Below are 17179 nucleotides of genomic sequence, written 5' to 3'. Positions count from 1 at the left end.
GGTCTTAGTGGAGGTGAAACTTCACTGGGGAGCTGGCATTGGTGTTTATGTCTTGAATTTGCTCTGTAGCTGCTATGTACTGACGTTTGTTTATCTAATTCAGTGCTATGTACTGACATTTGTTTATCTAATTAGATAATTATCTAAGTCAATTGACTCTTGGTTTTACATTGTTTGTAATTTTTATATAATGTTATTACATGTCTATGCAATAAAATTATCTAAGATCAGAGGTGACTGTGGAACTTTGCATAGCCAAAATCCATGCATAAGAGGGAGGCATCAGCATTTAAATTTGGTTATTGCATGGTCTAAAAATGTAAGAAATAAACAATTAAAAGAAAAAAAACCCTGCTAACCTTGGGTAACACATACCTTGCTGGACTTATCCAGACTTTATGTATCCCCAAAAAGTCTAATGAGAACCAATAATCCGCTGTAGCTATAGAATGCTGACAGACTGTTAAGGGGGAAAACATTGTAGGAAGGGCAATGGAATAGGCTGTCCTACATTATGACTACCTGAAAACAACCACTCTGTACTGCAACATTTTGTTGTGGATTCATAGAATCATAGAATAGCAGAGTTGGAAGGGGCCTACAAGGCCATCGAGTCCAACCCCCTGCTCAATGCAGGAATCCACCCTAAAGCATCCCTGACAGATGGTTGTCCAGCTGCCTCTTGAATGCCTCCAGTGTGGGAGAGCCCACAACCTCCCCAGGTAACTGATTCCACTGTCGCACTGCTCTAACAGTCAGGAAGTTTTTCCTGATGTCCAGCCGGAATCTGGCTTCCTTTAACTTGAGCCCGTTATTCCGTGTTCTGCACTCTGGGAGAATCGAGAAGAGATCCTGGCCCTCCTCTGTGTGACAACCTTTTAAGTATTTGAAGAGTGCTATCATGTCTCCCCTCAATCTTCTCTTCTCCAGGCTAAACAGGCCCAGTTCTTTCAGTCTCTCTTCACAGGGCTTTGTTTCTAGACCTCTGATCATCCTCGTTGCCCTCTTCTGAACACGCTCCAGCTTGTCTGCGTCCTTCTTGAATTGTGGAGCCCAGAACTGGACGCAATACTCTAGATGAGGCCTAACCAGGGCCGAATAGAGAGGAACCAGTACCTCACGTGATTTGGAAGCTATACTTCTATTAATGCAGCCCAAAATAGCATTTGCCTTTCTTGCAGCCATATCGCACTGTTGGCTCATATTCAGCTTGTGATCTACAACAATTCCAAGATCTTTCTCATTTGTAGTATTGCTGAGCCAAGTGTCCCCCATCTTGTAACTGTGCATTTGGTTTCTATTCCCTAAATGTAGAACTTGGCATTTATCCCTATTAAATTTCATTCTGTTGTTTTCAGCCCAGCACTCCAGCCTATCAAGATCACTTTGAAGTTTGTTTCTGTCTTCCAGGGTATTAGCTATCCCACCCAATTTGGTGTCATCTGCTTACTTTAAAATAAATAAATTCCACTTACTTTAAAATAAATGTTCAGGAAAAGAACATGGTTCAATCATTCCTGGACTTTACAACCATGTTCTGATGAGGAAGAGCATCTCTGAACATTCCTGCATGTAAAGAAGCCTCTCTTCATGTGGAAATGTGAGCACGTTGGGGGAAAGTTTTTATGTTAGCCTTCTCTGTGACATGCTGACTTTCCACGTGGTGGATGGAGAGTTAAAGTAAGGAAATATTTAAACATAAGAACAATCCCACATACATTCCCAACGGCAGTGACTCTGGAGAACTAGTTTGTGCGCATGTGTGTGGGCGCAGATATGTGTGTTTAGGGTTTGAAAAAGTATCCTAATTAATTGCCTTAATTACCCTGTTAAAATTCCTAATTGCAATTTCTGGGTAGGAGGTGTTGCAGTATAAATAATATAGTTTGTTGCTGATTATTATGAAAGATTTGATACGGGCGGCTATTCAGAGGCCTGTCAATTGCACACTCGCTACTCGGAAGCCTCTGGAGCCTTCTGACATCTTTGTTGGGCTGAAGCTCACAGGACAGCAGTAGCAGCAGAGGCATTCTTCGTCTGGCCATCCTCCGTCTTGGGTGATTTTCACTGCACGGGCTTTTCTAGCGATGGCACTTTGGAAGAGAGGGGGAAGGAGGCTCAGGATATCTCTTATTTTGGCTTCTCTGGTGTTCTTGCCTCCCCCCCCCCCCCCGGCATGCATCCTTTCCTCTTCCTCTGAGTTCGTTTTTCTGACCTTGGAGGGCAGCCAGCTCAAAGGAAGGGGGCAGATCTCTGACTCCCCTTTTGAGGTCAGTGCGCTCTGCCAGGAGGCATAGGATTGCTTTCTTAAAGAACTAATCTTATTGTAGCTTTTGTGTTCATAGAATCATAGAATAGCAGAGTTGGAAGGGGCCTACAAGTCCATGGAGTCCAACCTCCTGCTCAATGCAGGAATCCACCCTAAAGCATCCCTGGCAGATGGTTGTCCAGCTGCCTCTTGAAGGCCTCTAGTGTGGGAGAGCCCACAACCTCCCTAGGTAACTGATTCCTCTAACAGTCAGGAAGTTTTTCCTGATGTCCAGCTGCAATCTGGCTTCCTTTAACTTGAGCCCGTTATTCCATGTCCTGCACTCTGGGAGGATTGCGAAGAGATCCTGGCCCTCCTCTGTGTGACAACCTTTCAAGTATTTGAAGAGTGCTATCATGTCTCCCCTCAATCTTCTCTTCTCCAGGCTAAACATGCCCAGTTCTTTCAGTCTCTCTTCATAGGGCTTTGTTTCCAGACCCCTGATCATCCTGGTTGTTCCTAAAGTAAGATTTTTGGTACACATTTTATAGTGTGCTTTCTTGATTTAGCCTGGACGTAAACTACTTGTTGGAAGAATTTTTTCTCCCAATTCTCTAGTTATAAATACTATCCCTGTATAGGCTGCATGTCTCATAATAACTGTTTCATGATGATCTCCACGTAGGGGAAATGTGACACCCTTCCCTCTGAAATGTGAGCTTGAGTGTGTGTTTTGCCATTGTATGGATTGGCTTTCCAACTTGGGTATTCACAGCAAAATAAAGGTTAGAATTTCACAAGTGACAATCTGCATTATTTTTCTCCACACAGAGATGATCTGTAGTAAACATGTCTGTGTGTAAAGTTGTCCTCAGCTATTGTTCTCTGAAGGAAAGTTGTTCTCTATGCCAAGTGATTTATATCACCATGTCATGAAAGAGAAAAATTTTGGACAAACAAAACAAAAGACAAATTTGTGACGTTCTAGCCAGAAACATCTCTCAGCAGTCGTATTGATATTTATGATACAACTAGGTAGAGGTTAAGCATTTTCTAGAAATGACAAAAAACCCAGTGTGTGGACGTTCTAGGAGTACTGAGTTTATTGGGTAGTTTTGGATAGCTGTTGCAGGTAAGTACTTTTCTTAAAATCTGTTAGGGACATCTCAGTAAATCATCAGTAGGCTCTAATAATTTCCCCCTAAATTACAAGAAATAAACACTATCCTGTCTTTAGATCTAGAAAAGATTTTTATGTGTGAAATTAAATTATTATTATATTAGGCATATGAATTAGAATTTATCACATCACTATTACATAGCAGCACTGGTTGGGTGAAACATCTGTTATGGGTTCATTGCATTGATCACATTCTCCTTCAGTAGAAAAAAAGGGTCATTACAGGATACCTGCCACCTCAGTTGGCCATCTGAACTGGCACTCATGATAAGGATCACTAGATAACTTTTTGTCTCCTGTATGTGAACTTACCATTCTCCTTTTTGTCTCCTCCAAGTGAACTTACCATTCTCCTTGTCTTGTAGGACCTGGGGATAACGAAGGTGGGTCATATGAAGCGAATTCTTCAGGGAATTAAAGAACTTGGCAGAACCACACCTTTGTCTGAAGTATAGTTCTGTTGTTACCGCCGTAAAGAAGAAACACTGCTTATGCAAAGCTGTGGAGTCAGGTAACCTTCTGTGTAGGTTACTCCATGGATGAGTGAGCATCAGTATGTGAAAAGCATGATGTTGTGTTTGGGGCATTGTATGACTAAAGAGCCTGGTGTGAGAACTAAAGATGCTGTGAAGTGTATCGTGAAGAGCAGTTCAAATATCTACATTTGGGTGAAAATGTTGTCTAGGTAATTATGCATTACCTGACAAGGGTAATCAGCCCATGATTGCTTTCCTTACATGTATGGTTTTTCTCAGTACAGTAGCAAGTAACTTTATGAAATGAGATCACTGGGTTTCAAAAATTCCTGAGGCATAAGCTTACCTGGAATCTCTTACATAAGTACCTGAGAGACTGATCACATATGGGTTTTTAGGTGACACTGATACCTCAGCAACCTCTTTCTCTCTTTCACTGGCCAAGAAATTAGGCTGGAGCCATGCTGTGTTATCTTTAATGCAAATTGTAGTGCATGGTTTGCCTATCCAAACTGCTTTTCTTGCATGACACATCTGATACTTTACACACTTGAACAACTTTTATATCTGTTTTAAGAAGATTTAATTTATTACTACTCATATTGGTTAAATACTTTTCTGCTGTTATATGTTACCTAAACATGTCATGTTCTGTGGACATCTTTGCCATACTCTTACAAGAGGTGTGTAAACAATACGATGGAAAGTTTCTGTACTCTGGCTAAGCAACTTCAAAGTATTTCTAAAATGCTGGTACCTCACAAAATTATGAGTCGGCTCTCAAGAGACAGAATTGTCTGAACATTTCCTGAATAATTATCTGAATAAAATATGCAATGTTGATGTCTTAGAGCCTCTTAAGGCAACTGCTAGTTTACCTTGAATGTCTGAACTTCAAAGCATGACAGTGTTGTGGCTAATTGTGAGGTGGATGTGCAGTGACCTAAAATTACTTCATATTGAAGGCACCACTAGGACCAATTTTGTGAATATCAGGGCTTGATTATGCAATTTTTATGAAATCAGTAAAAATTACAAAGACGATGTATTCCGTTTATCACAACAAGGCATGCCTTTTGTGTATGCATTAAGCAAAGACCTCTTTCAGTACACAAACCTATTATCTTCTTAAGAGATATGTAATGCATGGGATATGTGTGAAGCTTGGTTTTTTTTTTTTTTATCAGTGCAGTTATTGGTATGGACCGTAAATTGGTCTAAGAAATGTTTGTTTGACTTAAAAACTCTTAACCCCTTTCTAAAAATATTATAAAGTGTATTTGTTTTTGTTTCTCTACTGGGGCAGTGGCCTCTGCAGTGTCTTGCTTAAGCAATAAAAAGGAAACAGAGTCAAGTACTAGGTTCTAAATTGATTTGGGTCACATATTTAAAGATGGTCAACAGTGAAAACCCTTTGTAAGCATGAAGACATGTTAGCATGTAATGATGATAGCCTTGAATGATAAAGCAGCATCTCAGAGCACCCTGGCTTATTGTTGACAAATAGTGTGCCTGATTAGTCTACCTTGGCTCTTCCTGCCAGCAGGAGCAGCTAATATAACCAGCAACTAAACAGGGAACAAAAGCGCTTCGCATTATGTCCGAAACGATATTCCTGGTTTGTCACTTTTCTGACAAGCTAGAATCTGAAGGCAGGCTTTGTAGCTGACTTCTGATTTCTGGCTTATTGAAAAGTGAAAAGTCAGATGCTTTCCTTTTTTTAGGTTCTGGTTAGTTTAGCCACTCTACTGCTCATGAACAACAACAACAACAAAAAACAGGATTCACCAGAATTCTGGTTTACTGTTACATGCAAAAACAGCTATTATCTACTAGAAGACAAACAACCTGTTCCTAATATATGCCCAGCTTTGCCTTCTTGCTTAAAAGCAGTAAGCAATAGGGGATCCCAAGGGATGCTACCACATCTCGAATGAATGTGATCCATTATGGCTTCTGGGGGGGGGGGGGGCACACAGGGAGCAATCATTGCTTCCCAGATCCTTGACAGCTTTTTAATCACTCAAAGTAGGCATGACTTTCCAGCAAAGGTAGATGGAACTCCACAAAAACAGCATTAAGCATACAAACGTTTAAAATAGATTGACTTGGGCTTTGGTACTAACAGTATTTGTTACATATACTTTTATTTGTTACATATACTTTTAAAATCTTAAGTACTTGATACTGATTCCTTCATATTGAGATGAAACGTCTTGTTTCCGTATTGTTATATTTTGGTTATTTATTTTGTAAACCGTATGATGTAAAGCACACAGACTAATTTTCTGGTTTTATGGTGATAAAGATATGACGTGCCGTTATTGTTCCTTATATATTAAAGTCCAATAATTTGTTTACTCTTCCAGTGACAGAACTGGTTCTCTGACAACCTTTCTGTTCTGTGTTCATAAAAATGAATGATGGATCCAGGGATTAAATGCAAAGTCTAAAATAGATTTCCTTGAAAAGTGCCAGCCTATTTAGCAGATAACCATAATTCTGTGTGTGTATATGTTTGACTTTCAGTGATTTCCTTATTTTAGGATAAAATGTCCAGGTGTTGTTTATAAAAGTATTCCAATTATTATTATTTTTAAAAAAATGTCAACATTTTTCGCAGGAGGTTACAATCCAGAAACATTTCTAGACTTTTAGTAGCTCTACTCTAAAGATCTGTAGGAGCTGTGCTGTGAAAAGGTTTCTTTACACATTTTAACATTGGGTTGTAGTTCTATGCAAAAAATGTAATGTATACACTGGCAGCTGGCTTGGCTATTAAAGTAGATGGAGTAATATTTGAACATGAAAGAAGTCCTGGGTTTGTCCAAGACATTTTGCTGCCTGAGGCAGAGCAAGAACTGACACTCGCCTGGGTCTAAATTAGGGTGCATAGTATCCAAGTCCAAGTTATTTTGGCATCCAAGGCACAAAATCTCACAAACGCCTCTTTCCCCCTCCTGGGATTAAAAATAAAATAAATTTAAAAATTAAGTAAGTGACAATTTGCTGTCCTTTCAGGAGACCCAAAATAGCTGCCTAAGGTGCCGTCTCATGCTGCCTAATGGTAGGGCAGGCCCTGAAGAAATCTGAGACCTAGAAAACACACACATACACACACACATATTTCTAGGCCTCAGACTAGAACTTGTGAAAGAGATGAGAAGAACTTGTGAACCAGAGGATGAATATAGTCAATATTAAATATTTACCTTGACATAGATTTAGGGAGACTTCGCTTGTGCACGCAAACAGTTCATTTGCAGATGACTGCAAATGTGTACAAATAGGGCTGTGGAGAGCTTGGTTTCGAAAGTGACAGGACTGTGACACAGTGGCCTTGTTTACTGAAGGGGAGGTGTGCATCTCCTCTCATTATCTGTATGGATTGCCACAATTGCATTCCACTACCTATTTTTAATATTCTGGTTCTCTTACAATGTCATCTGCTCAAAATGTTGCATATATTAAAATGCCCAGTACCTTCTTCAGATATGTATTCTGAGCAAAACTGAAATGCAAAATTTCTACAATGTCAGAAAGGTATGTTTCATAGACAGAGAAAGCCATCATTATGTTCATTTTGGCAATGACAATCTAAGTTCCATGCCTTTCCTATAGAATATCAATATACCATTCTAGGGAAGTGGTTTAGTTGGAGTGCATTGAATACAGAAAGACCGTCATGTTCGTTTGTTTTTAAAATAACGTGAGCGTTCAATACTTAAAACAGACTTTCCCCCACTGTTTCCTGCTGACTTAATTAAATAGTGTTTCACTGTTTTTAAATTGCTCACAAAAAGTTGGGGTTCCCCCCCTCATTCCATGCATTCACCCAACTATTGCCAACAAGTATCCAAATCTTTTATATGGTTTATGCTTTTCAACTGAAATAGATGTCAATCCATTTCATGAAAACTGCACTAGGTCCTCACCGTATGTATACTTACTTTTCTCCCTTGGATGTACAGATAAAATGTGTTCTCTTATTATGGTTGTAGCCTTCTATATTATCTAGAAGGTAACTTGCCTGTTTAACATTGAATGTGTCACTTAAATGTATACATGAATGAGAGAATACAGAAGTATTTTTTCTTGTATATATATGTTAAAAACTATTACCAGTTTGAAAAGGTATATTGTATGTAGATGCCATGTTAGACAAATGAGATAATAAGAGAGAATCAATAGTTTCAGTTCTGAATATTTCTGATTGCACTAAGGTTCATCACTCTTCATTTATATCTTTTTACATTGCTAAAACATGCTTGATAGTTCTGGTAACTCTGTAAGATATATATGTGTGTGTGTGTGTCTCAAACTGCATGGAATACATTGTAGGAAGCAAGTGAGTACTATAGAACAATATAAAATACTACAGCAATACTAAAATGGGATCTTGGAATTGTTGTAGATCACAAGTTGAATATGAGCCAACAGTGCAATATGGCTGCAAGAAAGGCAAATACTATTTGGGGCTGCATTAATAGACGTATAGCTTCCAAATCACGGGAGGTACTGGTTCCTCTCTATTCGGCTCTGGTTAGGCCTCATCTAGAGTATTGCGTCCAGTTCTGGGCTCCAGTTCAAGAAGGATGCAGACAAGCTGGAGCGTGTTCAGAGGAGGGCAACCAGGATGATCAGAGGTCTAGAAACAAAGCCCTATGAAGAGAGACTGAAACGACTGGGCATGTTTAGCCTGGAGAAGAGAAGATTGAGGGGAGACATGATAGCACTCTTCAAATACTTAAAAGGTTGTCACACAGAGGAGGGCCAGGATCTCTTCTCGATCCTCCCAGAGTGCAGGACACGGAATAATGGGCTCAAGTTAAAGGAAGCCAGATTCCAGCTGGACATCAGGAAAAATCTTTTAGAGCAGTACAACAATGGAATCAGTTACCTAGGGAGGTTGTGGGCTCTCCCACACTGGAGGCCTTCAAGAGGCAGCTGGACAAGCATCTGTCAGGGATGCTTTAGGGTGGATTCCTGCATTGAGCAGGGGGTTGGACTCGATGGCCTTGCAGGCCCCTTCCAACTCTGCTATTCTATGATTCTACAATCAAGGGGATGCATCCACGCAGTTGTGCAAGCAGATGTCCAACTTTTCCTCCTCTCTGCAGCTTCCTGCATGCTCCTCAAAGCTGCTTTGAAGGGTCCCCCAGCTCTGTAGAACAGATTTTTTTTGGGGGGGGGGTCTGCAGAAGGCTGCATGGGATGAGGGAATAGAAACGAATTTCCCAAAATACTGAGGAGTGATATTTCAATTGGAAATTGGTTCTGTTAATGTTTGGCAGTCAAACCTTAAAAAAAGGAGCTGGGAAAAGGGCAACTAAAGGGCTGGAGCGACTCCCCTATGAGGAAAGGTCACAACATCTGGGATTGGTTACTTTAGAAAAAAGCCAAATGATAGAGGTGAACAGATTTATGTATGGTGCAGTGACAGTAGATAGGGAGAATTATTTCTCCCGATCTCATAATATTAGAACCCGGAGTCATCACATGAAGTTGATTCGTGGGAGATGCAGGACAGATTAAAGGAATTAGTTCTTCACTCAGCACATAGTTTAACAATGGAATTCACTTCTACAAGATGTAGTTAGGGCCACCACTTGAGATGGCTTTAAAAGGGGACTGGACAAATTCATGAGGGATAAGGCTATCATGCGAAGCTTCGATGGAGCTCTGTCGAAGCTTCAGTTTTGAAGAGTAGAGCGGGGATCTTTAAAAACAGTTAAATACCTGCGTAGCAGAGAGGAGCCGCATTAGAGGTTAACTCCGTTTTCAGATAACCACTCCATTGTAGTCTATGGAAATTTTAAAAAATGCTTACAACTCCATCATTTTTAAAGTTAAAAAGATGAAACTTGGCACCATGATAGCTCTTATGTAGGGCTTTAGCCATGCCAAGTTTGAAGCAGATGGATTCATCTCTTGATTTTAAAGATTTTTTTTAAGCTTGAGGTTTTAAAATTATTATTTTTTAAAACGGCTAGAGCCATACCTTTCAAACTCAGGTTGTCAAACCTTCTCTTTGGGGTCTTGCACATTGAACAGTTTCATCAAGGAGATCACCAGAGACAGGCAGGCAGGCAAGCTGGCAGAGAGGCAGCAATCAGCTATGTGGGCTGGCACAGAGAGGCTGGCAGAAAGCAAACAAACCAGCCCTACAAGGTGGGAACAGTGGTTTGAAACATTAGACAGTGAGAGATGCTTTGACAGAGATGCTTTGATGGCGAAGCATCTCTCTTCGTCTATGTCTTGTACCACTGTGCCCACCTCACAGGTCCAGTTTGTTTGCCTCTCTGTGCCTGCACGCATAGCTGATTGCTGCCTCTCTGCCAGCCTGCAGAGAGGGATGAATGGAACTGCTTCAAACTTGGCATAGCTAAAGCCCTACTTAAGAGCTATCATGGTGCCAAGTTTCATCTCTGTATCTTTAAAAATGATGGAGCTGTAAGCATTTTTGTTAATTTCCATAGACTATAATGGAGTGGTTATCCAAAAATGGATCAAAGTGGAGCAGCAGAGCTGCTTTGATATTCGAAGCAGAGCAGCCCCTTAATGGAGCTCCGCTTCAAATTTCGAAGCAGGGAAGAGCCATTCCTCACAGCCCTAGTTATTAGTACAGTATCAGAGGCAGTATGCCTATGTACACCAGTTGCTGGGAAACATGGAGAGGAGGGTGCAGTTACTCTCATACCTGGCTTGTGGGTTTTCTGTGGGCAGTTGGTTGGCCACTGAATAAACAGAATGCTGGACTAGATGGAGCTTTGATACAGCATTGCTCTTCTTATGCTCTTAAACCAGCGAGAATTTCTAAGTCCCATTAGTTTCAATGGAAGAGGACATGGCTTAATTAAATATCTGTACTGGCACTAGTGTGCTGTGTATTAACACTTTTATTTGTGTACAGTAAGTTTTTTTTAGACTTGGATTTGATACTGTAAATCAGGGGCAGGCAATGTGGTGCTCTCCAAACATTTTGGACTATAACTCACAACTGGCCCAGTGAGCATGACCTGTGGTCACGGATTATGGGAACTGTAGTCAAAAACATCTGAAGTACACCAGGTTGCTTACCCTCACTATAAATAGATTCTTGCAGTTAATCCACTACAGAAATGTTTTAAGTCTAAAATGTTGACATTTACAAGCCTGTATAATTTGCAGAGTGCCAAATTTCTTATTTGTTTGTTGGCTTTCTTGCTTTAAGTATTTGAGGAGTTAGTACGGAATAAATAGTTGATATTTTATTACCAGTAGAAACTGCTACATTATCATGTATGTAAAACTAGATTCTAGCCACTGGATTCTAGCATCACCGAGAAATGGAACTGTGGTTGAGTTACGCAGATAGATTTGAGCTGATTCTCAGTGTCTCCTGTTGAATCACATGGAACATTCAGCAAGCTTCGGTGTGCAGAGCTTCCTCCTTCAAAGAAACCAAGGCCACTAGGGACAGAAGAGTTTATCCTGCCATTTTATGAGTACATCCATTATTTTCTCCCATACAGGTGAATGACTGTCATTCACTCTTATGGGAAAACATCACCACTGGGAAATAATTTTGCACTATGGCCAACATATAACCTTGACAATGGATGGCCTGGGCTTCACTGAAAAGTGCTCCCCACCCCACCCCCCAGTATAATGCCATGCATTCTGCTAATAGAGGTCCTTCGCTGATTATATACAACTAAAAATATATAAAATATAGCATGAAATTTAGTTTTAATTATTCATAGTGCAATGTTTACGTTTTTCCTATTACATTTTTCCTAGGTATGATAGGCTTGTAAATGGTTTTAAAAAGATAAACCTGAAATACTTGATAGCAGCCCAGTTTGATTCCGCAACAGAATCTGTAGGTTTTTCTACTCTTAAAAAGTATCAATCTGCTGAAGTTGACTGGAAGATTCTCACTTGATTCTATTACTAGATCAGCTACCATTTTGGATTTTCACTTAGAGATTGTAATACAGGAACTTATAATATCTAACGTGAAACATCACAATATCCCCTGTATGTAGAAATATAAAAATAAAGAATTTAATTGAAGTTTTATATCTACTATTAGGGCTTTTTGCATTATGTATTGAAGAGTAACCTGCTTTTTTAAAAAAAGCAATATATCACGTCTTCCAAATTGGTAGTGATATATTTCCATATCACTATGAGAAACAGTTTGTGGACTCTTTAATGTAATACATATCATATGTACCTGTAAGCTTCTGCCAGGTCTTCACCTGTACTTTCTCTGACATGAAAGTCTAGCAAAGTCTTCCGCTGCCCCTGAAATTGTGTGGGTAAGAACAAAGGTTCAAAGAAATGAAGGCCACAGCTAGACCTAAGGTTTATTCTGGGATCATCCAGGGTTCGCACTGGATCCCCTGTGTGTCACCGAGATGAACAGGTTTGACCCCTGGACAATCCAGGGTTAAACCTTAGGTCTAGCTATGGCTGAAGTATCCCAAAACAGAAAACTGGTGTCAGATGAAAAACAGGGTCCCATTCCCTTCTGGGTTGTTAGGGTGGAGAGGTGGAGATTCCTTCCAGATAGAAAGAAAGCTTGGGGCAAAATTCAGTGTCTCTTCCTTGTAAAGCTATCTGGCAGTTGTGATTAGTTTTATCCGGGTGAATAATACAACACTATGAATATTTGGAATAGTCTGAAAGCCAGTCATAAAAGAAATACCAAAGGAAAGAATATGTTGTTTGACAAATCATGAAAGCAGTAACATTCTTGCATGCAACTAGGGACCTACAATGCTTTCCCTAATCATTTTTCATTACAGGCAACAAGTGCAGAAAAATCATAGAATCATAGAATAGTAGAGTTGGAAGGGGTCTATAAGGCCATCGCGTCCAATATTAGGTTGAATCACAGAGGAGACATAGAACATCCTCAGGGACTACTGAGCATAAGTGGCTGTGTGCCAGATATGGACTTTAGCATGTTCAACATGTTAACACACAAACTAGCAAATATCAGAGGTCAGTTTTCAGACAGTGCTGTGAAATAGAGGGATACCTACACTAAAGAAATTGGCTGAATTTATCTGGGTTTCAAAATAGGAAATATGTGTATACACCATTGAAAGTCCAGCTCCTTTACACAAAGCAGTCTGCTTCGGTTGCATGTTTTAAAAAATAATGCATGAAATAAGCTAGCAGAGTAGCATATCATACTAGCAGTCAACTGTAGCTAAAACAAATGATATTTGTTCTGTAGTATTTGGCATGCAAAGCGATAGCGGTGATATTATAAACTACCACCCACAATTTCAAGTTTGTAGTCTTGTATCCATGTTAAACCACAGTGGCTTAAAAAAGCCACTGACCCTGTTCAGACGACACTCTTAACCCACAGTGGTTAAGCATTTTGAGCTAAACATTATGGCGTAGCATGTCATGTGAACCATGACTTAAAGTGTTGTGTGAACAATTCCTAACCATGGGTGGCTACATAACCACAATTTAAGCACACTCATTAATAATTTGCTGCAGAAGGATTAGTAGCCGAACCATGGCTTAGACAGGGCCAATATCAAGTAAATCTCCTAGTTGCAACTAGAACACTTTGTTTCGTGAAATGTTATAAATCCTATATTATTATCAGGCAAAATTCTGCACCATTTCTTCTTTGTAGTGGCCTATATGAATAATCCAAGATCTGATTTGTTTATGCAATTTTAACTTTTATGAATATGTGGTATTGGGCCAAATTCTTACTTTGGCCAGATCTACACCAAGCAGGATATAGCACTATGAAAATGTTATGGAAGTAGTATATGGTATGTGTCAGTGTACTTCAAAGCGGTAGTGTAGATCCTGCCTCTTATATACTGCTTTCATACCACTTCCATAGTGCAATATCCTGCTTGGTGTAGAACTGGCCCTAATCTCCGTGCAACCTGATGCTAAGGTATTTACTTAGAAGTAAGTCCCACTGAGCTGAATGAGATTTAGCCTAGAATTGCAGCCTTGCTTTCATGTCCCTGTCCATAATGATTGCACAATCCATGTATTCATATAGTCCATTATTCATGAAGACTAAATTGTTAAAGAGTGCTTTTACACTGCAAACTGGTCCCTTTTGTGTTATTCAGGATGCTACACAGTTTTGTACTGCAATAAATGCAGGCTTCTCTCATGGATGCTTTAGGACTAGTGCAGTTGGAGAGAGATGTGGCAATGGCTGCCTCCATATCTTCCTGGTGGTGAGCGTGAGAATATAAAAATTGCCTTAGATAAATATCCAACAAACTTTGGATAATGCAGTATACAAGAATAAATACATGAATTCTAAAAGTCTGTACCAAACAGTAACTTATATGGCCAGGAAACCCATTCTGCAGTTTAAATAAATTAAATTAATAAATTAAGTAACCATGTGTACGCCAACTATTATTGTACTTACTGTTGCAAATTGCTTGCATATTTTAAAAGAATTTTGTTTTGGTTGTTTTTGTTTTTTAAAAAAGATGGTACGGCTGTGTGAGGTGGGTTTTATCTGCATTTGGTTAAGATAAAATTTTAAGTATGGAGAATGGAATCTTGAAGGAATATCCAAAACAGGGAATATGCAAACCAGACAGGTTTCCAGTCTACGGTGGGATTTTTTGGTTTCCCACAAATCAGAAATCATAGTTTAAAAGAAATTCTTAAATGAAAATACTGGTCAGTTTCTAAACATGACAGTTTTTCAATGTATGATTTGAAGTTTGTTTGTTTCAAAACCGACCAGGGTTTCTTTTAAACCGCAGTATCTGGTTCATGAGTAAGAATAAGCCAGGATGGGATCATGATTTAACACGACAAATAAGTAATCCGAGCTGGGGGAAGATATGGGATATGCGTATTTTGAAAACCATGTTGGATAAAAGAAAACTATTATAAGGTGGTTTGGAGGTGGTATCTAACACCAGTTAAAATTAAATGAAATTGATAAGAAACATTCGGCCTTATGTTGGAGAGGATGCCAGGAAAGTGGCACCTATGTTCATATGTGGTGGAGTTGTAAATATTTACAGAAATTTTGGCAAATGGTATTTAAAGAGATAAATGAAATAACTGCGTTAAATTTAGAGGTATGTCCTACTATGGCATTATTATCAATTTATGATAAGGTCCAGGGAACTGAATCTATTAAAGATTTAATCACAAATTTATTGACAGCCTCAAGGCTAATGATAGCTAGAAAATGGAAAGTGCAAGGTGTCTACCAAATAGAAGAATGATATAAAGAGGTGTGGGATATTGCTATTAATGATAAGTTAACATGTAGCATTAAAGTTAAAAGAGGACTATTGAATAGAAATGATTTTGAAAACATATGCAGAATATTTTTAAATTTTGTTTTATCAAAGAGGAAAGGATGTACAGCTTCAAAAGAGACATTACAATTCTGGAAGGATGTTTAATTAGGCAGTTTAGTTGGTCCCTGTGTGTGTGTGTGTGTGTGTGTGTGTGTGTGTGTGTGTGTGTGCACTTATTAGCACTGTATTTCTTCGATTCTAAGACACACTTTTCCCCCCATATAAACATCTCTAAAAACGGTGTGTGTCTTAGAATCGTGGGTGCGTTCATTATTTCTTAGAATCAAAGCTTTTTTTCTGTTGGTGGTACTGAAATTGGTGTGCGTCTTAGAATCGAAGAAATACGGTATTATTTGTTGGATATGATTGTGTGATTATTTAGTGTTAGTTATATAATTTGTAAGTTATGTATCTTATAGTCTATATGAAAATTCAATAAATATTTTTTTTTTAAAAAAGAATAAGCCAGGATTTGTGGAAAGTGAAACTAAATGTTGCAGAAGTCCTTCTCTGAGCCACACAGCAGGAAGAGAGGGTGGAGTACAGGAGCCCAGGGCTTCACATAGACTCATTCCAGCTCATATGTGAACCAGCCCCAAATATAGAAGACTATATTTCGAGTTTGTAGTTGCCATAATCTCAAAATGTATCACTTAGGTAAATTTGTATATGTTGAGTAAAGGAGAGAGGGTGGCAGAACAGTGGCCTTTCAATAGCTATTTGGAGAGAGAAACAATATGTCAGAAACAGCATTTAACTTGGCATTCAGTTTTGTTTTGTCGTATGTTAGAGAGACAGTTGTTTTTCTAAGCGGAACATTTGGCGTAGGCTTTTGGATCATTCCACTGTGCACAACCATATATGAAATGACAGAAATGAGTGGTTTAGTGGTGTGTCCTTGTAGAACTAGGGCACACGCTAATGTACTCATCTCCTATAACCATGGGAATGGATAATGCTGCTTTTAATGCTATAACTTAAAATAACAATAAATTTTATTTCTCTTAGGAAAGTATCTTACAAGTCAAAACTTGTAGTGTAGAAAGCAACTAGCTCTATTGATCTTGTTCTGAGCTGCCAAATAGCAGCTTAGACGGGAAAGAAATATGCTTTTCAGGATGGACTTGTACACTTGGTTCGCATGTCATGGTAGCAATATGTAACCCAAGAATTGCTGTAGGCAAATAAAGTCTAGACAATATGGGTTGTTTATGGACTAAACAACTCAGAGTTAATCCCGCAATTGCCCATGACTTCTTGTTGGACTAACTTTGTGTTCCTTAACCCATAAACAGTCCAGAGTACCCAGGTTTGCATGTCATGAAACAACTCAGGAACAAGACATTCCTGTGTTGTTGATTAAAAGAGGAATCAGTTAGCATGCCACTCTCGGGCTTTACTCATCGCTGCAAACAACCCAAGAATAGCAGGCGTAATCTGTGAACTGGGTCGCAGTGTTTTATTTGACCCTTATGGTCGTTAAGGCATGTATGGATTTGTGGTAATGTTTGAATATTGTTGCATTTATTTATTTTTATTTATTTATTGCATTTATATACCGCCCCATAGCCGAAGCTCTCTGGGCGGTTTACAAAAGTTAAAAACAGTAAACATTAAAACAAATATACAAAATTTAAAAACATAAAAAGCATATATTTTATTTTGGAATTTGACGTGAAGTAAACGAGTAGGCTCTGGGAACAATTGAAAGTTCTAATTACTTTTTTAAAGTTGTTCTTTTGTTTTAATAATTTTGGTGTGTGCTGTGTATAGTGTAAAGGGGGCTATAGTGTAAAGTGGTTCTCTTGGACCACATAAAAACCAGATGAGTCTTTTACTAGGCCATTGCTGTGCTTTATTCATAAAATTATACCCCCCCCCCCAAACTTCATCATCTTCCACTCATAACTATCTCGTGTTTGCTCACCGCTTCTTCCACCTTCATTCTTGCTGCGGA

General features: G+C 39.1%; 2 protein-coding genes across 2 annotated transcripts in view; both read left to right on the top strand.

The window, feature by feature from the left end:
- Positions 1–4039, top strand: part of DGKH (diacylglycerol kinase eta) — a 134061-nt gene extending 130022 nt beyond the window's left edge. Inside the window, exon 30 of the mRNA XM_063125965.1 lies at positions 3794–4039. Coding sequence (XP_062982035.1) covers positions 3794–3883 — 90 coding nt within the window. The 3' untranslated portion in view covers positions 3884–4039. The remainder of the gene's footprint in view (positions 1–3793) is intronic.
- NAA16 (N-alpha-acetyltransferase 16, NatA auxiliary subunit) overlaps positions 1–17179 on the top strand; it is a 439249-nt gene that overhangs the window by 406432 nt on the left and 15638 nt on the right. The window lies entirely within an intron of this gene.

This window comes from Elgaria multicarinata, chromosome 5 (genome assembly GCF_023053635.1).
Source record: "Elgaria multicarinata webbii isolate HBS135686 ecotype San Diego chromosome 5, rElgMul1.1.pri, whole genome shotgun sequence".
NCBI lineage: Eukaryota > Metazoa > Chordata > Lepidosauria > Squamata > Anguidae > Elgaria > Elgaria multicarinata.
The sequence above is the reverse complement of the archived record's forward strand: the minus strand, read 5'-3'. Positions and strand labels throughout refer to the sequence as shown.